General features: G+C 37.1%; 1 protein-coding gene across 1 annotated transcript in view; it reads right to left on the bottom strand.

Annotated features, from left to right (window-relative positions):
- Positions 1 to 22,481, bottom strand: part of ENOX1 (ecto-NOX disulfide-thiol exchanger 1) — a 2,044,058-nt gene that overhangs the window by 395,582 nt on the left and 1,625,995 nt on the right. The window contains exon 11 of the mRNA XM_044071707.1: positions 9,588 to 9,772. Coding sequence (XP_043927642.1) covers positions 9,588 to 9,772 — 185 coding nt within the window. The remainder of the gene's footprint in view (positions 1 to 9,587; positions 9,773 to 22,481) is intronic.

The raw sequence follows: 22,481 nt of genomic DNA on the forward strand, positions 1-22,481 counted from the left end.
CACTCAAACTCGGTTCCTTGAAGTGAAAATGAACCTGAAAGTCAGTTCTTTGAAAAATGCAGCATGGTAGTTGAGGTAGAGGATTCATGCTTTTGTTTTCTGTAACTAAGGTACAGGTTTTGAGCTTGAGTAAATTACTAACCACTTGCTACCCCTAATTAGGGTGTTTCATTCACACACACACCCCACCTACTTCTTAGTGCAAGAAATATGGACAAAGCCTAAAATAAACAGGGACATATATTAAATAATGCTCTCGTGAACTTAGAAAGTTGCTAGAATAACAGGATTTGTGCTAGTATGAATTTTTCTAAAGGGCATGAAGTCTGAAACTCAAATGTGTCATTATTTAGCAACTTCAGCCTTCAATGATTTTCTAGAAAATCACAAAATTTATGAGGAACAGACAAAAAATATGGGGCAAAAATCTGGACATTCTGCAAAATTCGGACAGTTGAGAGGTATGCTACCTACCACACACACACACACACACACACACACACACACACACACACACACACACACATGCATACCTCTCAACCTCTTAGAGCAACAAACCCATAAATAAAACTGAGGCAAAGGCCCAAAAATAAAGACTTTTTGTTTTTTAAATATTGCCCTTATAAATTTAGAAAGATAATAGAATAGTAGTAGGTCTTGCATTAGTACGAATTGTCTGAAAGGTATGAAATCTGAAACTCAAATATCTGCCATTATTTTCTAACTTCAGTCTTTAATGATTTGCCACTAATTTGCCAGAAAACTGCAATTTTATAAAAAACGGACCAAAAATGTGATGCAAAAATATAAAATTGCCAGACAATACAGCTGGGAACCTGTCAAAGAAGGGACACCATTTTAATATGAGCAATGTTAACTTGAGCAGCTGACAAAATTAGAGAATCTACATGCATTTCTGAAATAAAAGTAATGTATAACTCTGATCATTAGTTGTTTATAACTGAAAGCCTCCACGTTTTCTTCCAAAATTGCTATTTTGCAGAGGGATTATTAGGGGGGAGCAACATTTTGAGCCAAAATTGTGAACAGTTGAGAGGTTTGGATATTCCTAAGTCTATAAAGCGATTAATTTGCACGTACCTCTCAACCTCTTAATGCAGGAAATCTGGACAAGACCAAATATATTGGGGGAACATACAAACAGTACTAAAAATTGATCTTGTATAAACTTTAGACAGTTGATAGAATAACAAGTCTTGCTTTAGCATGCATTTTTCTGAAGGTTATGACATCTGAAACTTAATGTCTGTCATTATTTAGTGACTTCATTCCTAAATGATTTGCCAGAAAAGTTTTATTTTGCATTTTACAGCATGGACACTAATAAATATCTGCTAAACAAAGCAATGCTGTCTCACAATGAAACTAGATTTGGCATTAAAACTTCTCTGCCCTTGAAACTCACATTCATTGAAACCCACATTCAAAGAAAATACATTTTGCCAGTGGCAGATAAAGATTAACTTTGTGCTGTTTTCAAATCATAGGCCCCCTTGCACATGGAACATGCACATGCTCTATGATACACCTTCCTGATTGTATTAAATTATATTCCTTGTACAATACGGTATAGTTGTTAGATAGCATTTTAAAATTATTGTTTTGAACATTTTTCCAGTAAACAATGAAACAAAATGCATGCACCAATAATGACAAAACAGCCCAATTCAGAACATTTCCATCATAAAAGTCTACTCAAACTTCTACAGTCCACCAGTATCAGTAAATATGCACAATCTCTGAACTAGTAAAAGCCATCTACACAATTCCACATTAAAGAAATATGTAACTAATGAAGAGGTTGTTGCTAGCAAACAACTTTATATTTCATTGTTTCATCTACAAATAAAGTGCCTGTTGCCCTTGAGGAATAAATTGCCTATGTTGCATTAAAAAAGTGATATGCTAGTAATATTGCAATAGGGAATGGATGGCAAACTAACAGGTTCATAGTTACTACTAGATATCTTTGCCAAAAAGGACTACAGCATCCACCCCCTTTACAACACAGTACAGTATCAGCAATGCAACTACCTACTGTGGGAGAAGAACCCACAGCCTTCTGCATCAAAAGCAAATACACTACCTGTTGTGCTATTAACAATATAAGCAGACTCAGCATAAGCAGCATTAAACTTTAGTTCCCCTGCAGCTCTCAGCTCCTTGTAAAATATACTCGACACTCAGCTGTATCTCTGAACTTTGCAGCACAAGAAATCTGGAAAAAGCCAACATTTATTGGGGGGGGGGCAAAAGCCCAAAAACCAGGGACACATTTTAAACATTGCTTGTATAATTTTGGAAAGTTGCTAGAATAAAATGCTGTGTTACCACCATGCATGTCTGATAATATCATGCATGATATTATTTTTTATCCTCCCACCCAGCACAGTCTCCAGCTATACTCTTGGTCTCTGCCCATACCCAGTGTGACGCCCCACCACTGGACCAGTAATCAAGAAGCCTCAGTCCTCACCACTGTCCACAATGAGGGACGTACACTGGGAGGATAGCAAGTACACATTCAGCATTTCCAGATGCAGCTCTCTGCATCAACTGAAATGTCCCTTAAGAGGACAGAGAGACCACAGTCAGTCCCGGGATGGTTTCTCACTGTTTCTCCAGATCCCCAATAAGACTCCCCCATTGGCAGAGCTATAGAGTTGAGATCTCAGCTGAGTGACCAAGCCAAGACCCCCAGCACTGTCTCCATCCAACCAGTGCTTTGTGTCCCTGCCCAAGTAGCTGACACACACACTCACTGAGGTTTTATTTATGCACACACACACACACACACACACACACACACACACACACACACACACACACACACACACACACACACACACACACACACACACACACACACACACACACACACACCTGGGAACGTCTGGCACAGTTTTCCTAGCTATGCTCCCTTCTGCCCAGACTATAAGTTAGTTATCACTGCCACCAGTTAACTCCTTATTGGCTACTTTAAGGCCCTTAACAAAGGGTGTCCAATCTTAACGTGTAATATTAATATTAACACAAATGGTAGTTTGACCAACAGCAAGGCTATTAGGAGTGGCCCACACAGTGCCACCAAATAAATATTTATTGTACTTTCACAACATAAATATCTCTACACAGCTTAGCCACAATGAAATGTTTAAATATATTTAATAATAAATAATAAAAGAGCAAGATAATACTAAATATAGATATTTCACTAGGAGAGTTGTGTGATTTGGAACTCAAAACCACTATTCTTGAGTTGGTCAGAGTCCCTAGCTGACCAATAGCCACTCCTATGATGTCAGGATGTCTTTGTCACCCCTTATGTTAACATGAAATGTCCTATGAAACTGTTGGTCTCCAATAGAGGTATAACAAGCAGCAAGTTTACCCAAACCCTGCCCCAGTATATGAGAGCTGCCTGTCTGCCACTTTATTCAACTTTGCCCCATCAGACAGACTTTTTCTATATTGACATTAGTTTTGCTACAGCATGCTAGAACTCTGTGGAATGAAATCAGGTACTTACAGATGAGAAGCATAACACATGTAAAGGAATTGTGGCAGCCGTACCGTGAATGTAATATATACAATTTATGTAAACTATCCAGCGGTGGTTCTTGCAGTGGTGCAGGCTTTATCAAATATCCCATTTTATCAACATCATCACCATTAAAGCAGTTTGGTACAGGGTCCATTTATGTGCTGCTAATCTTTCACTGTCTAGCAATAATGGAGCAGCTTGGTACAGGTACATTTGTTAGCATGATGCCCATTTCAATGCATCTGCACCCTGTTAAATGTTGCAGAATGGGCTCTGCAGATATTGAAATCATCATTGTGTTCTTCATGTCTGGAGTCATATCTTATGTTTGTCCCATCACCCTGCACCTCATTAGTACCATGAGAAGGAGTGATAGTTATGCTTTTACCTCTGGGCTTAGTAGTCCTGTTTTCATATCTACTGTTGACAGTTTCAGCAGTTGTAATAGTGTCTTCTGATCTGGTGGAATTAAGAGCAGCACACAAGCATCACACCAATACACCAGTGAACTGACATCCACAAGCCTTGCCTCAAACCAAAGTGTACCACATGTGGACATCTCTATATGACATAAGCACAACTCACAAGTAAGTCTTAGCTGATACTTGGTAAGTCTTAGCTGATACTGCAATGATGCAATGAAATATACCTAATATACCTGAAATGCAAAGTACAGAACATGATTATACCTCAAGGACAAGATAAATCATTTGTTTACCAACACCACTACACTATATCATGTGACATGTCAAACATATAACACGATTTTCTCCTTTAGAGGTGTGATGGAGATCTTTGAGTTTTGCTAGGAGAGATTGATGAAGAAAGGTCAGATACAATTGTAATATCTATAAATACCTGCCATCAGAATCACACATAAGTGTAAACATATGCTGCCATGTATGAAGACATAACTCTGCATCCACCTGGCAACTTACATCCAAGACACAATCAGGTACTGCTTTTCTCAAATTATGTCCCATGAAAGATTTATGCATTATGAACCGGCAGTGTAAAACTTGGTTCTAGATGACTATCACTGTTGAAGTGACACCCCGACCCCATGTGCAAAATAGAAAAAAGGATTGTGGATGGATGACCCATGGAACAGCAAGAATGGGACATTTTGATAAAGTCATGAGGTGAGGCACCCGTCTTATGGCAATGCATGTATAACCAATGTCAGAGACCTATTTATTGGCTCTTCCTCTCACATACATCAAACTGTAGTGATATGTATGTACTGTGTAGCCATGTTTACCTACAGCACTGACTTGGTGGAACTTGATCTCTCATAGCTGATCTCACTGACCTTTGGCCTACACCAGCACAGAAGACCAAGATCATTTTCCTTCAGTGCCTGGAGTTGTATCTCATTTTCCTCTGATACAGCATTATCCTGGCCCTGCTGCTGCAGTCTGTCTACTTACAACACATAAAGAGGTCACAGATAAAAGTATGTTTTATGCTTGCTCCATGTTATTACCAGTTTGACCAACAGCAAGGCTATTAGGAGTGGCCCACACAGTGCCACCAAATAAATATTTATTGTACTTTCACAACATAAATATCTCTACACAGCTTAGCCACAATGAAATGTTTAAATATATTTAATAATAAATAATAAAAGAGCAAGATAATACTAAATATAGATATTTCACTAGGAGAGTTGTGTGATTTGGAACTCAAAACCACTATTCTTGAGTTGGTCAGAGTCCCTAGCTGACCAATAGCCACTCCTATGATGTCAGGATGTCTTTGTCACCCCTTATGTTAACATGAAATGTCCTATGAAACTGTTGGTCTCCAATAGAGGTATAACAAGCAGCAAGTTTACCCAAACCCTGCCCCCAGTATATGAGAGCTGCCTGTCTGCCACTTTATTCAACTTTGCCCCATCAGACAGACTTTTTCTATATTGACATTAGTTTTGCTACAGCATGCTAGAACTCTGTGGAATGAAATCAGGTACTTACAGATGAGAAGCATAACACATGTAAAGGAATTGTGGCAGCCGTACCGTGAATGTAATATATACAATTTATGTAAACTATCCAGCGGTGGTTCTTGCAGTGGTGCAGGCTTTATCAAATATCCCATTTTATCAACATCATCACCATTAAAGCAGTTTGGTACAGGGTCCATTTATGTGCTGCTAATCTTTCACTGTCTAGCAATAATGGAGCAGCTTGGTACAGGTACATTTGTTAGCATGATGCCCATTTCAATGCATCTGCACCCTGTTAAATGTTGCAGAATGGGCTCTGCAGATATTGAAATCATCATTGTGTTCTTCATGTCTGGAGTCATATCTTATGTTTGTCCCATCACCCTGCACCTCATTAGTACCATGAGAAGGAGTGATAGTTATGCTTTTACCTCTGGGCTTAGTAGTCCTGTTTTCATATCTACTGTTGACAGTTTCAGCAGTTGTAATAGTGTCTTCTGATCTGGTGGAATTAAGAGCAGCACACAAGCATCACACCAATACACCAGTGAACTGACATCCACAAGCCTTGCCTCAAACCAAAGTGTACCACATGTGGACATCTCTATATGACATAAGCACAACTCACAAGTAAGTCTTAGCTGATACTTGGTAAGTCTTAGCTGATACTGCAATGATGCAATGAAATATACCTAATATACCTGAAATGCAAAGTACAGAACATGATTATACCTCAAGGACAAGATAAATCATTTGTTTACCAACACCACTACACTATATCATGTGACATGTCAAACATATAACACGATTTTCTCCTTTAGAGGTGTGATGGAGATCTTTGAGTTTTGCTAGGAGAGATTGATGAAGAAAGGTCAGATACAATTGTAATATCTATAAATACCTGCCATCAGAATCACACATAAGTGTAAACATATGCTGCCATGTATGAAGACATAACTCTGCATCCACCTGGCAACTTACATCCAAGACACAATCAGGTACTGCTTTTCTCAAATTATGTCCCATGAAAGATTTATGCATTATGAACCGGCAGTGTAAAACTTGGTTCTAGATGACTATCACTGTTGAAGTGACACCCCGACCCCATGTGCAAAATAGAAAAAAGGATTGTGGATGGATGACCCATGGAACAGCAAGAATGGGACATTTTGATAAAGTCATGAGGTGAGGCACCGCCTTATGGCAATGCATGTATAACCAATGTCAGAGACCTATTTATTGGCTCTTCCTCTCACATACATCAAACTGTAGTGATATGTATGTACTGTGTAGCCATGTTTACCTACAGCACTGACTTGGTGGAACTTGATCTCTCATAGCTGATCTCACTGACCTTTGGCCTACACCAGCACAGAAGACCAAGATCATTTTCCTTCAGTGCCTGGAGTTGTATCTCATTTTCCTCTGATACAGCATTATCCTGGCCCTGCTGCTGCAGTCTGTCTACTTACAACACATAAAGAGGTCACAGATAAAAGTATGTTTTATGCTTGCTCCATGTTATTACCATGATCCATATTTATGAATCATATGAACAACAGGACTCAATACCGCATATTAAAGACAGCATGTACAACTTAGTGAGTATTGTGTTTATGAATATGGTGGCATGTTACTAGGAAAAAGAGTTTTATTGCACCCATTCCTATGAGCACAAACCATCAATTCCAAAGCCCAAAAAATAGAACCACTTGCATATCACTGTTTTTGTGAAAATATTCAAATTAATCAAGAATGGGAATAAGGACAAAATTCCTTAGCTCCACTGTTCTGTGACATCAAGCTTACAGGAATGCACGTTTCAGTGAAGCAATTATCAAAACATACTTGATGGATTTAAATTCCATGAAAACATAGTTGACCACCTCATGTACTCCTATTATCTGATAGATGGTTGCGAACTATATTAAGTAAAAGAGACAAATAACTGGGAATGTTTTTATGAGGCAATGGAAACTGTTGGAGAAAAATATGATGGCATACCCATACAATGAAGGGAATATTGTATTCTTTAAATGGTAGCACGTCTTTAGGAATTTGAAATTTTGAGGGCATGGTGAAATATTTCACATGAATTATTCGCTGCCTGTAAAATCTTTCTGCAACATTATTTTAGATGTGCAATACTCACTAATCCTTTTTTTCCCCATTTTGTTCTTTTTGTGTGGCCTTGTATTCCTAATGTAATTTGTATATTGTATGAATGTTTTACTGGATTATGAGGAAAGGTAATAGAAGGAAACTAAATTTTTCTGTTGTGTATTTGACACAGCTGGATATCTTTATCCCTACACTAATTTATATTTTAATTTATACTTTTCTTTTTTATGCCTGCCCATGATTCTTTTCCTTGAAAAAAGGTTAAATATTACTGAGTCAGAGTTTCTGATGCAGAGTTACAGAACTCTGAGTGGTCATATAACAGGGATGACACATCAGCTTGAGTTTTAGCAACTGGTTCTAGTATTAATAATCGGAATATAATTACATAAAAATTATCTATGTATCTATCTATTTGCTTATGTGTTTTACAATGGGTATACCTCCCTGCTTATTTATTTTAACTTCTCTCACTTCATAGATGAAAGGGGAAAACACAAAGATCCTGTAACTCCAAACTTGCAGAAAATATTATGTCTGCGAAATAAACTACTTGGTAATCAGAGTTCATTGAATAAGATGTGTTTTAAAGCACTGGGCTAAGAAGCTTTAATAGAAGGTTGTTAATGAACTTGTATGTCCTTTAGTCTCTTTTTCCTGAATGTTTTTATTCCATCTTATTTATTCTATTTAGTAAGTGGTTTATTTTATACAAAACGGTGAAGGATTTTGAAGCTTGAATGTTTACGCTAAGGGTTTTCAAATTAGTGCAAAATATATTGTTTGAATTTAGTATTTTTATACAATGATAATTTATGATTTAGTTTTATTTTATCATGATTTAGTACATTATTATGGTTATTGCAATTGACTGGTGGTTGAAGTAATTTAATTTAGAATCAAAGGGTTATATTAGGAGTGGAAATTACAGTTTATATTAGTTCCAATGATGTTCTGTTAAAACATTTAAGAACAAAAGCATTTAAAAAATGTAATAAAGTTATGTGAAATGATGTTACATTTAACTTTTTTTTTTAATTCATTTTTGTGTTGACCTTTGAACAGCTTTTATCCTTCAGAAATGTTTCACTCCTTGGAATACATGAACTGCTCTTTGCCACTATATTTATATAACTATCAATAGGCAAAGAATGTTATCTTGCTATCTACTTGCATTGGAGATATTACTCAAAACTTGGTTTATATGATCTATACAATGTATCACAGTTGTCCACTATAATGTAACTGAGTAGAGGATATCATTTAGCACTGGGCTATATAATTTAAATGACATTTCTTCTAAATGAAGGGGTGACACTGAGTCTGCATGGTACAGTACTGTAGTGATCTGTGCATTCAGTGATAGACATCCATGCACTGATGACATTCTCAAATTGTACTCATCTTTGGCACCACATACTCTTCTGTGTTACCTAACCCCCTCCCCCTAGTTTTCTACTTTGCTTTTGTTTGTTTTGCCCACTGTCCTTGTATGCAGTAGCAACAACTCTGTTTATCTCATGTTCATAGGTTTCCATAATTACCACTGATGCCACAGGGATACTACCATCACAGCTATCATCATTAAAAGTAAACATCCCAGTAACCCCTAGTTGTAGCAATTTTGTCTTGGAAATCTAAGTAAATGTCTGTGTCTCAGTTAGGGGTATTAAACAATTCATTATGCAAAAGGCAAACAGAAATTATTTTACTAAGGAAATTACATATATTGTATTTTGTATACAGATATGGTTTTCCATCATATAATTTTTATCTGAACATTCTTGTATCACTGCGAAATGATTAATTCTTCTCCCATAAATGACTACTCCAAACCTAACACCATCTAATATAAATGAGGTCATAAAGTATCAACATTACCAAGTAATACCAGATATTATGGATCATTCTAAATGGAGATACAGAAGTACAACAAAACATAATCTTGTGTACCTGCTGCATGCCTTGCATAGCCTGCTGCAGGAACTGCATCTGCTGGTCTTTTGTGTGGTCTTCTTCACTGTGATAAAACTGGCCCTTCTCTTGCTTCAATAGTTCTAATTCATTTCTGTATGCTTCCAGTTGCCATCTCAGACTGTCATTTTCTTCTTTCAGAGCATATGCCTGAGCAATCAAAGCTATAAAAAAACACAAGTGCAAATTTAATATATGTGTGCGATTTGTATGAGATTTCATTAATGTGAATGTGGCTTAAGCAAAAACCATGGCAGAAAGAAAGTGTAAGAAGGTTTTGTTATTTCCTCTACCCATCCATCTGAGATAAGTTTGATTACTGTAATCTGATAGAGTAGGGCATATGTGCTGATTCCACATAAAGAATTTAGTTATCAACCCACACTTTTAGTAATAAAGTATAAAAATATGGCAAGAATCAGACATTTTCCTTTCTCAGTGGCAATACTCAACACGTCTCATTCTTAATAAAAATAATTAATCTACAACACTTTTAACACACACACACACACACACACACACACACACACACACACACACGCACACACACACACATATATATATATATATATATATATATATATATATATATATATATATGGGTCTACTTTTGTTCTTCAAAATTACTCTTTCTCGAAGAACAGAAGTATGACACCACTTCAGCGAAAGTGCATTTAAGTGAAAATGCACTTTTGCGAATCATACTTTACCAAAGCACAAAACTAGACATAAAAAATACTACAAACACATTTTTACAGGGGACAAGCTCCCTTGCACCCCCCACACTCCTGCTACTTAAATATACTAACTCCAAGATCGCACTACAGTTGGGAAAAGGGTATATTCCCTTACCCCCACTGTACCGTGCTTCGGTAAAGTGTGATTCGAGAAAGTGCATTTTCGCTTAAATGCACTTTCAGTGAAGTGGGTTCATACTTCTGTTCTTTGAGAAAGTGTAATTTTGAAGAACAGAAGTATATCCATAAATACACACATACACACACACACACACACACACACACACACACACACACACACACACACACACACACACACACACACACACACACACACACACACACACACACACACACACACACACACACACACACACACATACACACATACATACACATACGCTTTCATGTTACATAAAAGTTTTTCAAGTTTTTAAAAGTTAAATTCATTTAAAAAGTCACATCATTAATAATGAATGACCTGGAAAAAAGCACTGACTTTAAAAAGCATCTTTTATTTAAGCCAGGAAAACTTAGCACTTAATACTAATCCAAAGGTATTCCTTACATTCAGTTTTATTGCTAATATCATCCTTCATTATAGTAGGAAAAATAACTTGAAGCATAGATAATTTAAAACTGTGTCCAGTTTTTTGTTTTTTTTTTTAATCTGAAGAAGTTCCAAACTACTAAGGAACGGAAGCGCTCAATAAAACTACGAAGCTTTGGGATGTTATACTGGCCTCTGGTTCTTTTATTTCATTATTTCTTACAGGTTAGAAGTTTAGTATGTATATATCTATGGGATCCGTACAGATGCTCGACTGCATCTTTCACCGAATCCCAATTTGATGAGCATACTTGCGTGAAAGTGCTATTCACCGAAGCAGCCCTTTCATGTAAGTATGCTTGTTGTTTCTGTCGTACTACGGTGAGGTTAGGGGAAATTCCCTTTTCCCCACTGTAGTGCAACCTCGCAGTGAGAATATTAAAGTAGGGGGTGTGGCCCCCCCACATTGGGGGGTGCAGGGGGGCTTGCCCCCCTGGATTCAAGTAGATTTTGTGTTTTTTTTTTTTTTAACATACTTTAACGAAAGTGCTTTTTTGATGAAAGTGCTTTCGTTAAACTTTGTTCGGTGGTAATGGATTTGAGCTTTTGAACTTTCGTTCAAAAGTCCTAGAGCCACATACATATATATATATATATATATATATATATATATATATATGTATAGACAATATTTACAATGGAGACAAATGTATATGCCATTCTGCCATTCTTAGGACTATTCAGTATGTCAATAATAATATAATTACAACCATATACCAACATATGGAAGTAATTATAAATATATTGCCATACATTTTAGGCAAAATTGGACAACTTTAACTAGTTAACCTGAGACGCTTGTCAGAACTTCACCTAGGTTTGTATTTAAAAATAAAGTGAATTTAAAACAGCAACTTTGTTATAGCCCTATACCATCTGTTTGATCAGATAGTCCTATGCATTTGTTTTATATTGTCAAGACAGACAGAACACTCATGGAGTGTATAGCACAACATGTTTATGACATGAAGAAATGAAATTATAGCACAACATGTTTAGGACATGAAAAAATTAAATTTAAATAATGCTTTGGCTAAACATATTTCTTTAATGGTTTATGGCCACAGTTTTAAATTCTCTGTGATTCAAGTTATTTTTCCCAGTATAAGGAGGGGTGATATTAGTAATAAAACTGAATTAAGTAATTAGTAAGTTATTAATAATAAAAATGAATTAAATAATTAGTAAGGGTCTACTGTAGTTTGGTTCTTAAACGTAGTGTATCTGTTGCTGCCTGCCCCTTTTTTATAATTTGACAACATAATTCCCTCCCTTTCCCCATTTATTGGCTATTGACAATAAGCACATAAGTATCATTTTGCAAAGTCTCGCCCCTTAAACTACTCACCAGGCTAAAAGTCCTTTGATAAAACTGTTTAATATTGACTGTACTGTTACTGTTTGCACTGATTTTAAAATCAAATTAGTGAGTTTTTTTTACTATAATTAGTTTACTGGTTCTAGCTGATTGCAGAAAGAGGGTTCCAGGCTAGTTCTTTTGCATTAAAATTTAAATACTCAGTACCAAGTCCAGAAAAACATTATTCTAAAACCAGACTCCAAGCAGCTATATTTACCCCTCTCTGGTATCAGGATTCAGCTCTTCCCCATAATGTATCTAGCCAGCCTGACTGAGATGGATATTTTGAAATATTGTAAGAACTGTTTCATGCTGTCTGATGATCATCTATTACTCAAAAAGCTTAACATTGTGTGCAAGAGATGTACATATATAATATCCTTGCTGGCAAAAAAAAATCACACACACTAAACTCAGACACCAACATCATCAGCAGTGCCCCACAATTCACACTTCTCCAAAGCCATCATAATGCACATAAAAATCCATCATATCCTGAGGTTCTAAAGATTAACTTGATTAAACCTCAAAGAACTCCAAAACACAACACAGGCACAAAGTACACTCAGCATATTAAGTCTACTTCCTCACATAGCATAAGCAGTCCCAAAGTCACAGACCCTGAACCTGTAAGGCAGGCATCGACCCAACCAAGCATTCTTGTTATAGCCGAGTCCATTGTAAGACATACAGATGTTCTTACCAGGCTGGGAAAGGAAATAGTGATGGTTAATTGCTTGTCTGGTGCTAGGATCCATCAGATCATGCATGCACTCAAGTCCTTGAACAACATGTACCAGTATGGGTCTGTCATAGTTCAGTCCCTACAAGTGTCAATGAATTGAAGTGTACCTCCCAGTATTATATGAAGAGAGAGACAATGGAGCTCTCAGACTATGTGCCCAAGGCAGGTTTGAGCGTAGCACTGAGCAGCATTCTACCTTCTCCAAGGATGATACTACTGTATGGGTAACAACTAAATGACTTCAACAATTATCTTAGTTTTTGGTATCATTCAAAGAGGGGTCAATATTTGACAGCCTGGGGGGATATGATCGACAGACCATGCTGCTGTGCTAGGGCATCTTCTGTTTGGCATCTACTTTTCTTAAGTAAAAGTCAATACCAAAGGGTTCTGGCTAACTTAGTTTGCAGATGTCTGCAAGCTAACTGAATCCCCAAATGACTTAGCCATCGTACAAGAAGGTTTGTCTCAAATAAATAACTAGTGTCAAAATCATGGTGTGAAACTAAATGGCAAAAAAAGCATTATTGTATCCTTTGTGAAGTCATCTACACCAAGGAACTACCACACTTACAATACCCCCAAGAGTTGCCAAGTTGTTTAGGATATGGGCACTTATGTGGACAGTGACCTAACTATTGACCAACATGTGTCTATTGTTGTAAGATACAAGTCCTTCTATATTGCACAGCTTATAAACAAAGGGTGTGTGTCTAGATCTAGGGATGTCATTGACCCCCTTTACTCAGCCATCATTAGGCCAGTTGTTGAATATAATGCCGCCTTTGGCATATATCTGTCCAAACACATGTAACAACTGGAATGCTCACAGAGATACCTTACTAAAAGGATAGAAGGCCTAAACAACATGTTCTACATGGACAGACTAAAAGCACTGTCACTATACTCAGCATCCTACAGACTGCTAAGAGGTTACCTTTGTTTAGCATACAAGGCATCCTCTGACTCATTACCGATGGATTCAGCACGTCAAATGGCATCTGAAATACTTGGTCTAGGGATCTAAACATCTTCTGCAACATCAACATAATGGTTTGGAGGGAGAGGTATACTTTGCAGAGGATATCACTGCTGTAGAACAGACTCCCCAGCCAAATAAAATTAAGTTAATCCCTGTCCATTTTCAAGCACAACTTAGATCTAGGGATAGAAAACAGAAAATGTACCCAAGGACTGCCTCTGTACTACTAATGGACAGATACAGCTCCTAAATGCTTTATCCTATGCATGGGTTACCTCAAATTATTTATGGCATGATCCCAGTTATTCTCATTGGGGGAATATATAATTATTGACCATGGGATGAGTAAGGCCAATCTACATTCAAATGTGATAGGTTATTTTGGACATGAAAACAGAAAGTGGCTAGGTTTACAATGGCACACAAGGGTAGCTAACTTAGTACTTACCTATAAACCTATGAATGTAAGGAATACTTTTGGATTAGTATATTAAGAGCTCTGAGTTATCCTGGCTTAAGTGAGGGTTGTTCTTTAAAACCATTGCTTCATTCCAGGTCATTACATCATTAATCATGTGACTTGTTAGATAACTTTAACTGGAGCTTTTGTGTTATCTTTTAAAAGTTTGAAAAGGTGTTTATGCAATGTGAAAGTTGTTCGCATATATATATATATATATATATGTGTGTGTGTGTGTGCGTGTATATACATATATATATATATATATATATAATATATATACATATATATATATATATATATATAAAAACTGTTGTGGATTATTATTTAATTATTTATTTACATTTGTTTACCGGGAAATTCCAACTGGACACAGGTCCTTTTTCAGCGGAGGCCTGGGGAGAAAAGCTCCACAGAACAATAAATGAGCAGCAGAGTACATGAAGAACAATTGAATATACATACAATAGCAAATAATACATACTGCACTTAACATTAGCTGTACATACAATATGAAACATAGTAATGAACAGATATACCAATATCTAGCTAGAAGCTAGGAATAGAAGGTAGGATGTATATACAGATAGTACTAAGCTCAAGCAGATACTGTTCTAAACTCATATACCTATATCTTATATACAAATATTGCACTAAGCTCAAACAGATATAAAGCAGATGCTACATACGAAGGTGGAAGAAGCTAGAAGGGCTAATGGGATGGAAGGGGTAGGTAGAGGAGTAAGAGAGGAGACTGAGTGAGAAGTATATATGGTAGTGAGAGGAAACTAGGTGATTATGCTGTTTTATTATTTTTATTGTATATTTTAACAGTACATTTGTTTTCCAATAGTAGACATCTGTTCATTTCTCATTCTTGATTGATAATTACTCGATGAAATATCAGCACTGTAATTTCACTGGAAGCTTAACTTCTAGCCACCAGATACTGCTGGAAGACAGACTTAACAAAAGCATTTTTGTCAATGAACTAGGAAATGTTTTTGCTATAAGAAACCATTAACAGCATGGTACTGTACTACCCATTGTGGAAACTGAAACTGACTATCAGATGCTGCTGTAAAACAGGGTTTGCAGACGTCTTATTATCTACAAATAGCAGAGGCTGTTCCTCTGGGAAAACATTAACACTGAAATGAAGAAAAAGAACTTTGGGATGCCATCACTGTATGTGTTTTGCTGCTTTACTTTCCTTAAACCCTTCACAATAATCCATTGAAGCCTGTTGGTCTAGATCTCAGTTCTGACCATTTTTATTGGCTATTTGCCCCCCCCCCCATAAGGTATTTTTCATTTGTTTTAAAAGGCCCACGCTTGCGCATATTTGTGCTTATTTTAACACGGCCCTCAGAGATAGGCAACCAGACAGAAATCTGATACCTGCATCTGAGCCATCAGAGGCTTACTACAACAGATAGGATACATTTTGTTTGATTTATTATACTTGCCAACTGTTTCCTGCTGATTTACTGTTCATTTTGGCATTTTGAACTACTTTTACAGAATTTTGCTTGTCCTGGACTGTCTTTGCCTATCCTGAACAGTCTGCTTCTAGCTTTGTGATCTGGGCACTTCATTACTGTGTTAGCACAGACTAGACTCAGATTTTTGCTTATCCAGTGTTGTTGTATTTTGAATTTGAACCCTAATTACCAGCTAACTTTTAGTGGAGAGGGTCCACTGCACCCTTGTGGCAGGAGTTTGCGGTTACGGACTCATCTGTTGAAGCCTGTTAGTCTAGGGCCCAGTTCTGAGCATTTTATTTGGCTATTTGCCCACCAGTAAGTTTTTTTTGTTCATTTTAAAAGGCCCTTCTTTGGGCAGGCTGCGCTACATGCACCATCGCTCGCTATCTTACAATCACGGTTACTGTTGGCAGTAGAAGCAAAGCTTCTGCTCTTTAAATTTCCCCTATCTGTGGTCTGCACTCAAACAGAGATTTTTGTGGTTTTGCTTCTTTGATTAATCTACTGACCAACACAGCCTCTGAGGTACCCTCTTTAGTTCTTCTAACCAGAGCTTGTAGTATTCTCTCTCACAGCATCCCCAACTGGTTACTTCTGGTCAATCCCTGTTACTGACCCCACCTTTTACTTAGCACTACGAAAGGACAATTTCCCATCATTTCTCCTGCCAATCTGGTCAAACTAGGCATCCTGAAGCAGTGTAGCAATCACCTCATGTACACTGCCAACCCAATTCTTTTAATATATTCTACTTCAACATGCGAGAGGTGCATCTACATATATAACAAACAGAATCCAAGCTTCCTTGCTCACCAGAAGTGAAACTTCTTGTGTTATTTGTTTAAGGTATGACAGACTGTTTGATGAGCAGATACTTATGGAATCATCTACATACTGAATGAGGGAGCCTTGATAGGAACAAGTGTAGAGATTAGTTATAAAAATATTGAAGAGCAGGGTACCAAGAATAGAGCCTTGGAGAGTATCAGTTTTCCTATATATATATATATATATATATATATATATATATATATATATATACATAATGACAAGGAGCCTTGCCATTTGAGTGATTGTTGTCTGCTAAATAAGTGACTACTGAAACACTGGAAAGTGGGAGATGATAGAGCAAGAATGGATAATTGATGTAGATATTTTGGATGAGCAACAGTATTGAAAGCACTGGGCAGGTCAAGAAGTAGTGAGGAGGCAAGTTTACCAGAACCTCTAACCTTGTTTACAGTGTCCATGAAGGATAATAAGGCAATGGTTGTTCTGTGGGCCAGCCGAAATAAATGCTGGGTTGGGGCTAGCAGCTGATTTTGAAGGAGATGGTTAAGAAGCTGTTTGAGTACATTTTTTTCTAAGATGTTTGAGAGAGGCGGCAGAATAGCTTTGTCAAGAAAGTCAGTTATGCCAGTAGAGTTGCCTCCTTTGTGTACAGGAATGATGTGGGACTTTTTCCACAGTGATAGGACATAATAGTCAATTATAGATCCACTGATAAAGATGCTAATATGATACACTGTGGCATCGGCAGTCAGTCTATGGTCAGGTGGGAGGTTTTCTGCTGAGGTAGAGCAAGGTTTTAACTTGAGTATTAGTTTATATACATATATATATATACATATATATATATATATATATATATATATATATATATATATATATATATATACATATACATAGCAATCATACACTCTTGCTGTAGGATTAAGGGGGTAGTTTGATTGAGCACTGGTAGGATTGAAGTAAGATGTGAAGAGCTGGTGATGCTGTGAATAGAGAATTTGCTAGGAATGGATCTGGATGAGGTACATGTGGAACAGGAGGGAGGGTGAGGAGTGCATGTGGATTAGCTGGTATATTGTCTATAAAGTGGGTATTGAATAAACATACAGTTTGAAGGGGTTTCAGGAGATGGACTGGGTCTCTTTTAAGATCCCGGATTCAGTAGTGAATTTATAAAAGACCATAACTGTTTGGGATTATGCTTGTGATTGGGTTGCAGGAATGTACAACACTGCATTCTGTCCAGGATTACTTGTTTTTTAACCTGATTCAGAGCTGTCTGAAAAGTTGTAAGTTTGTGTTGGTTTTATGCTTTTGCCAATCTTTCCATGCCCTGTCCCTGTCAATCATAAGATGTTTACACAGCTTTGAAAGCCATGGAGCATAATTTGGTTCTTTTTATGCGGAGATGATGGTTTTTAATGTGAGCCAGTCCATTGCTTTTGATAAATTAATGAATGACTGTTGATTAAATTTTGAAAGATTGAGCATCATATTATAAGTATGTTCTTTGGCAATTTATTTCTATAGGCATAAACTGGCGATAGTTGGGAAGCCAGAGAGGTTACATTAAGCAGTTTATATTAACATTACCTAGCATGATAGTTTCATTTTTGAAATTATTTGATATCCATGACAGTATATCTTCTAGTATGGGAATATTGTTTCCAGGAAGGATGTAAAGTACTACACTGCATTATGGTTTTGTTTTATTTATTCGCAGGAAGGTGATGAGAATGCCTGCATTGGTGAATTTTGGTATGAGGTTTGAGTAAGGAATCAAAATATAGGAGTTATGGTAGAGTAAGGCTATTCCACCTGCTTTTTGCAGTCTATCTGCTCAAATAACACTGTAGCCTGGGGGGGGGGGGGTAAAAAAACTCTTGAGTGTTTTATATTAGGCTTAAGCTAGGTTTCTGTGGCAGCTCTTATGTCTGGTATATAGTAAGTTATCCAAGTATGAAAATGTGTTATTTTGTTACATATATTATAAAGATTTACTGTAACAAGTTGCAAACAGTTTGCAGGGGATACACTCATTGAAGGCTGAGCAGGATCTGGGGTTAGGGTGGATGTTGCCACTATGCGTGAGGAAAATATCTGCAGTTTAGAAGGCCTATGTTATACAAGCTGGCAAAGATTCCATAACATCTGTTGTTGCTGTTGGATTAGGTGCTGGTTGTTACAGTTGTTTTTTTGTTATTGTTATCATTGTTGTTATAGATGAAAAGATGTTGAGTATGTTAAGAGAAGGAATATTATGGTTAGGATAGAAGGTGCCAGCATGTCTGACGTAGAGCAAGGTCGCCAGATTATTTAACAGTTAAGGAGGAGTACAGGAAAAGAATGAGGGAGGGAAGAATAATAGTGTATGTGAGTGTGTTAAGTTAATTAATTTATTTATTTTATTTTACATTTGTTAACCATGATTGTCTGACTGGGCAAAAGCCCTTTTTCAGCAGAGGCCCAGGGAGAAAAGCTCCAAAACATAGTTACAAAAATATAACCATTACAAACACAGTTAACATTATAAACACTCATAATAAAACTTGTAGAACAGTTATCATATATATGCTGTTACAATTATCTATAAAAATGCTATGAAGAATACGGCAGCAGAAGGAAAGGAGTTAGTGTTAGGTAAAAAATGATGAAGTAGACTAGTTTAAGTTGTAAAAATGTTGGTATAGAGGAGAAGAAATGATGGTAACAGAGGAAGTCAGGTTTGTTATTTAGTGAAGGTATATTCAAAGAGGCTGAGAACAGGTACACATCCAGTGACTTTTTAAGTACTCTTTAGTGGCTAGATTGAATACTTTAGGATGTGAAAGTGATCTAACTTCTTGTGGGAGTTTGTTCCAAGCAATGGAGGGATGGTAGCTGTATGTAATGACTCCTATTTTGGACTTGGGCTTGTAAATTTGTAAAAGGTCTTGGGTGGAGCTCCTAAGTAGTCTGGATGGGACATAGTGGGAGATTATGGTGCCTAGTGCTGGACAGTAGGATGGTGAATAAATAATGGAGTGTATAATTTGGAGCTGAGAGAGAAGTAGGAGGTGTGGTAGTTCGAGCCAGTTTAGATGTTTAAGAGATATACAGTGGTGAGATTTGTAGGTTTGTTACACAGCAAATCTGGTTATTTTGTGATAGGTTGATTTGAGTTTGCTAAGTAAGGTGGAATTTGTGAGTATTTGGGAGCAGTATGTTAGGCATGGCAAAAGAAAAGCATGTGTGACTGTGGTTCTAGATTCAGGGGTTAGGAAGCTTGTATTTATGTAGAGAAGTCCTAGTTTTTGACGGGCTTTCCTGATACAGTTATTTATATGAAGGTCAAACTTTAGCTGATCATCAGTGGTTACACCAAGAAGTTTAGTACTACAGTCAGCAACTATGAGAGTGTGATTTAGTGATTTTATTTGAAAAGTAGATTTGATATGAGTAACAGTTTTGGGGAGAAAGAGTAAGAGTTTGTTTTTTTTTGGGATTAAGGATGAGCTGATTATTGGTGAGCCAGGTTTCAACAGAGTTGAAAGAAGACTGGATAGCTGTAAGAAGTTCAGAGGGTGAGTTAGCAATGGTGATAACTGTGAAGTTGTCTGCACATTGGACTAATGAGGAATGTGGACAAGAGGGGTAGAGTGAGTTGGTGAATATATTGAAAAGTAGTGGTCCAAGGATGGATCCTTGGGGAACACTCATTTTCACTGGAAGGGGAGATGATAGTGGGGAGTGCCATCTTACTGATTGCTGTCGGTAAGTGAGATAGCTGGAGAACCATGCTATTGTTGTAGTTGAGAAGTTGAGATCAGAGAGTTTATTCAGTAGCAGAGGATGTGAGACAGTGTCGAAGGCTTTTGAGAGGTCAAGGAATAAGCATGAGATAAGTTTATGATTATCTCTAACTATAGAAATGGTGTTGAGAAAGGAAAGTAGAGCTGTAGTGGTACTATGTTTGGGTCGGAAACCGTGCTGAGTGGTAGTGAGGAGTGTGCCCTGTATAAGATATTGCATTACTTGTGCATGTATAAATTTTTCTAAGACTTTAGACAGAGGGAAGATGATAGCTATTGGTCTGAGGTTTGAGAGTTCTGTGGAATTGCCACCTTTGTGAATAGGTATGGTGTAGAATTGTTTCCAGATAGCAGCTAATTTAGCTTCAGAGATGGAATGGTTGATTAAAACAGATACTGGCAAAGCAATAGAGGGAGCAGCAATCTGAAGAAAGTAAGATGGGACAGTGTCAACAGAAACAGAGCATGGTTTTAATTTGGAAAGAAGGGTTTTGATGTAAGCAGTAGGGACTGCTTTAAGGAAAAAAGAGTTTGCAGAGTTGGCTGTAGGTGGAGGTTCCAAGCAATTTGGAACATTATTACTGGAGTATTTTAGGTTAGGATTGAAAAGTTTGACTATTGAGTGAATGAAATAGGCAGTGAAGGTGTTAGCAGTCTTTTTGGGAGATTTATCAAGAGATGGATTAGGTGAAGTAGGATTACCAGGATAAAATATTGGTTTATGGCATTCCAGAATTTTTGGGATCTGATTTTTAGGGAAGCTGGAGGGTTATAGTACAAGTCTTTTTTATCTTTATTAATACATTTTTTTGTCTTACTTCTCAGTTCTTTATACTTTTGCAGATCTGCTGGCAGATTAGTTTGGGTCCAGGTTTTCCAGGCTCGGTCTCTGGCTGTCATGAGAGTGTGAGTATTCTTAGATAGCCAAAGGGATATAGTAGCTTTTATCCTTACTTTCCGTAATGGGGCTAGTGAGTTTAAGATATTTAGGAAGACTGAGTTAAAAACTTCAACTGCTTCATCAAGTGGGAGCTGGGTGGGGAAGTTCCAATTTATTCAGAGTAAGAGATTATTAAAAATTTCCGGGTTGAATTTGGATAATTTACGACAGATTATGTATCTATGCAATTTAGATAAGTGGGAGGTATATCTAAGTACCTTTATTGGAGAGTGGTCACTCAGGGAGTCAGAGTGTTTCAGGACTATGGTATTTAGAGGGATTTGAGACAAGAATCCAGTCAATGAGTGTACTGGTAGAATGAGCGTTATTGGTGTGAGTAGGCTGAGAGATAAGTTGTGAAAAGCCATATAGATTTATATGGTATGTTGAGTTAGGACTGGTGAGTGTTTCCCAGTTTATGTTCAATTCCACAAGGAGGAGGATTTCATTAGGGATGTTGTGGGAGAGGTAGGAGAGAATGCTTTGCAATAAGGGAATGTTGTCCCCTGGTGGAATATAGCTAGATACAACAGTAATAGTAGTATAGTCATTGAGCTTAAGGTTTGCTACCAGTAATTCTGCAGGAGAAAAGGAAGGTATAGACAGCTTTGGGTATGTAAAAGTGCGGTTGTTGGTGTATACAATTGCAATCCCGCCTTCTTTTTTATTAGGCCATATTATATTATATCCAGGAAGGAGTATGTCCTTATCTAGGTTTTGTGGTTTAAGCCATGTTTCTGTAAGGGAAATAATGTCTGGGTTTTGAGCAGATATCCAAGCATGAAGTTGGCTAACTTTATTAAGTATGCTTCAAGTGTTTATAGAGTAAAATTACATTTTTTTGATAAATTACTTGTGGTTGATAAGGTATTGTGAGGAGTGGTAGAGTTAGGATTGGGTCCTGGGTTAGGGTGGATATCATCTGATGGGAGTAGTGAAATAGGATAGTAGTTAGGTTTGATAGTTATT

This window comes from Protopterus annectens, chromosome 5.part0, assembly GCF_019279795.1.
Source record: "Protopterus annectens isolate FY-2018-M chromosome 5.part0, PAN1.0, whole genome shotgun sequence".
In the NCBI taxonomy this organism is placed as follows: domain Eukaryota; kingdom Metazoa; phylum Chordata; order Ceratodontiformes; family Protopteridae; genus Protopterus; species Protopterus annectens.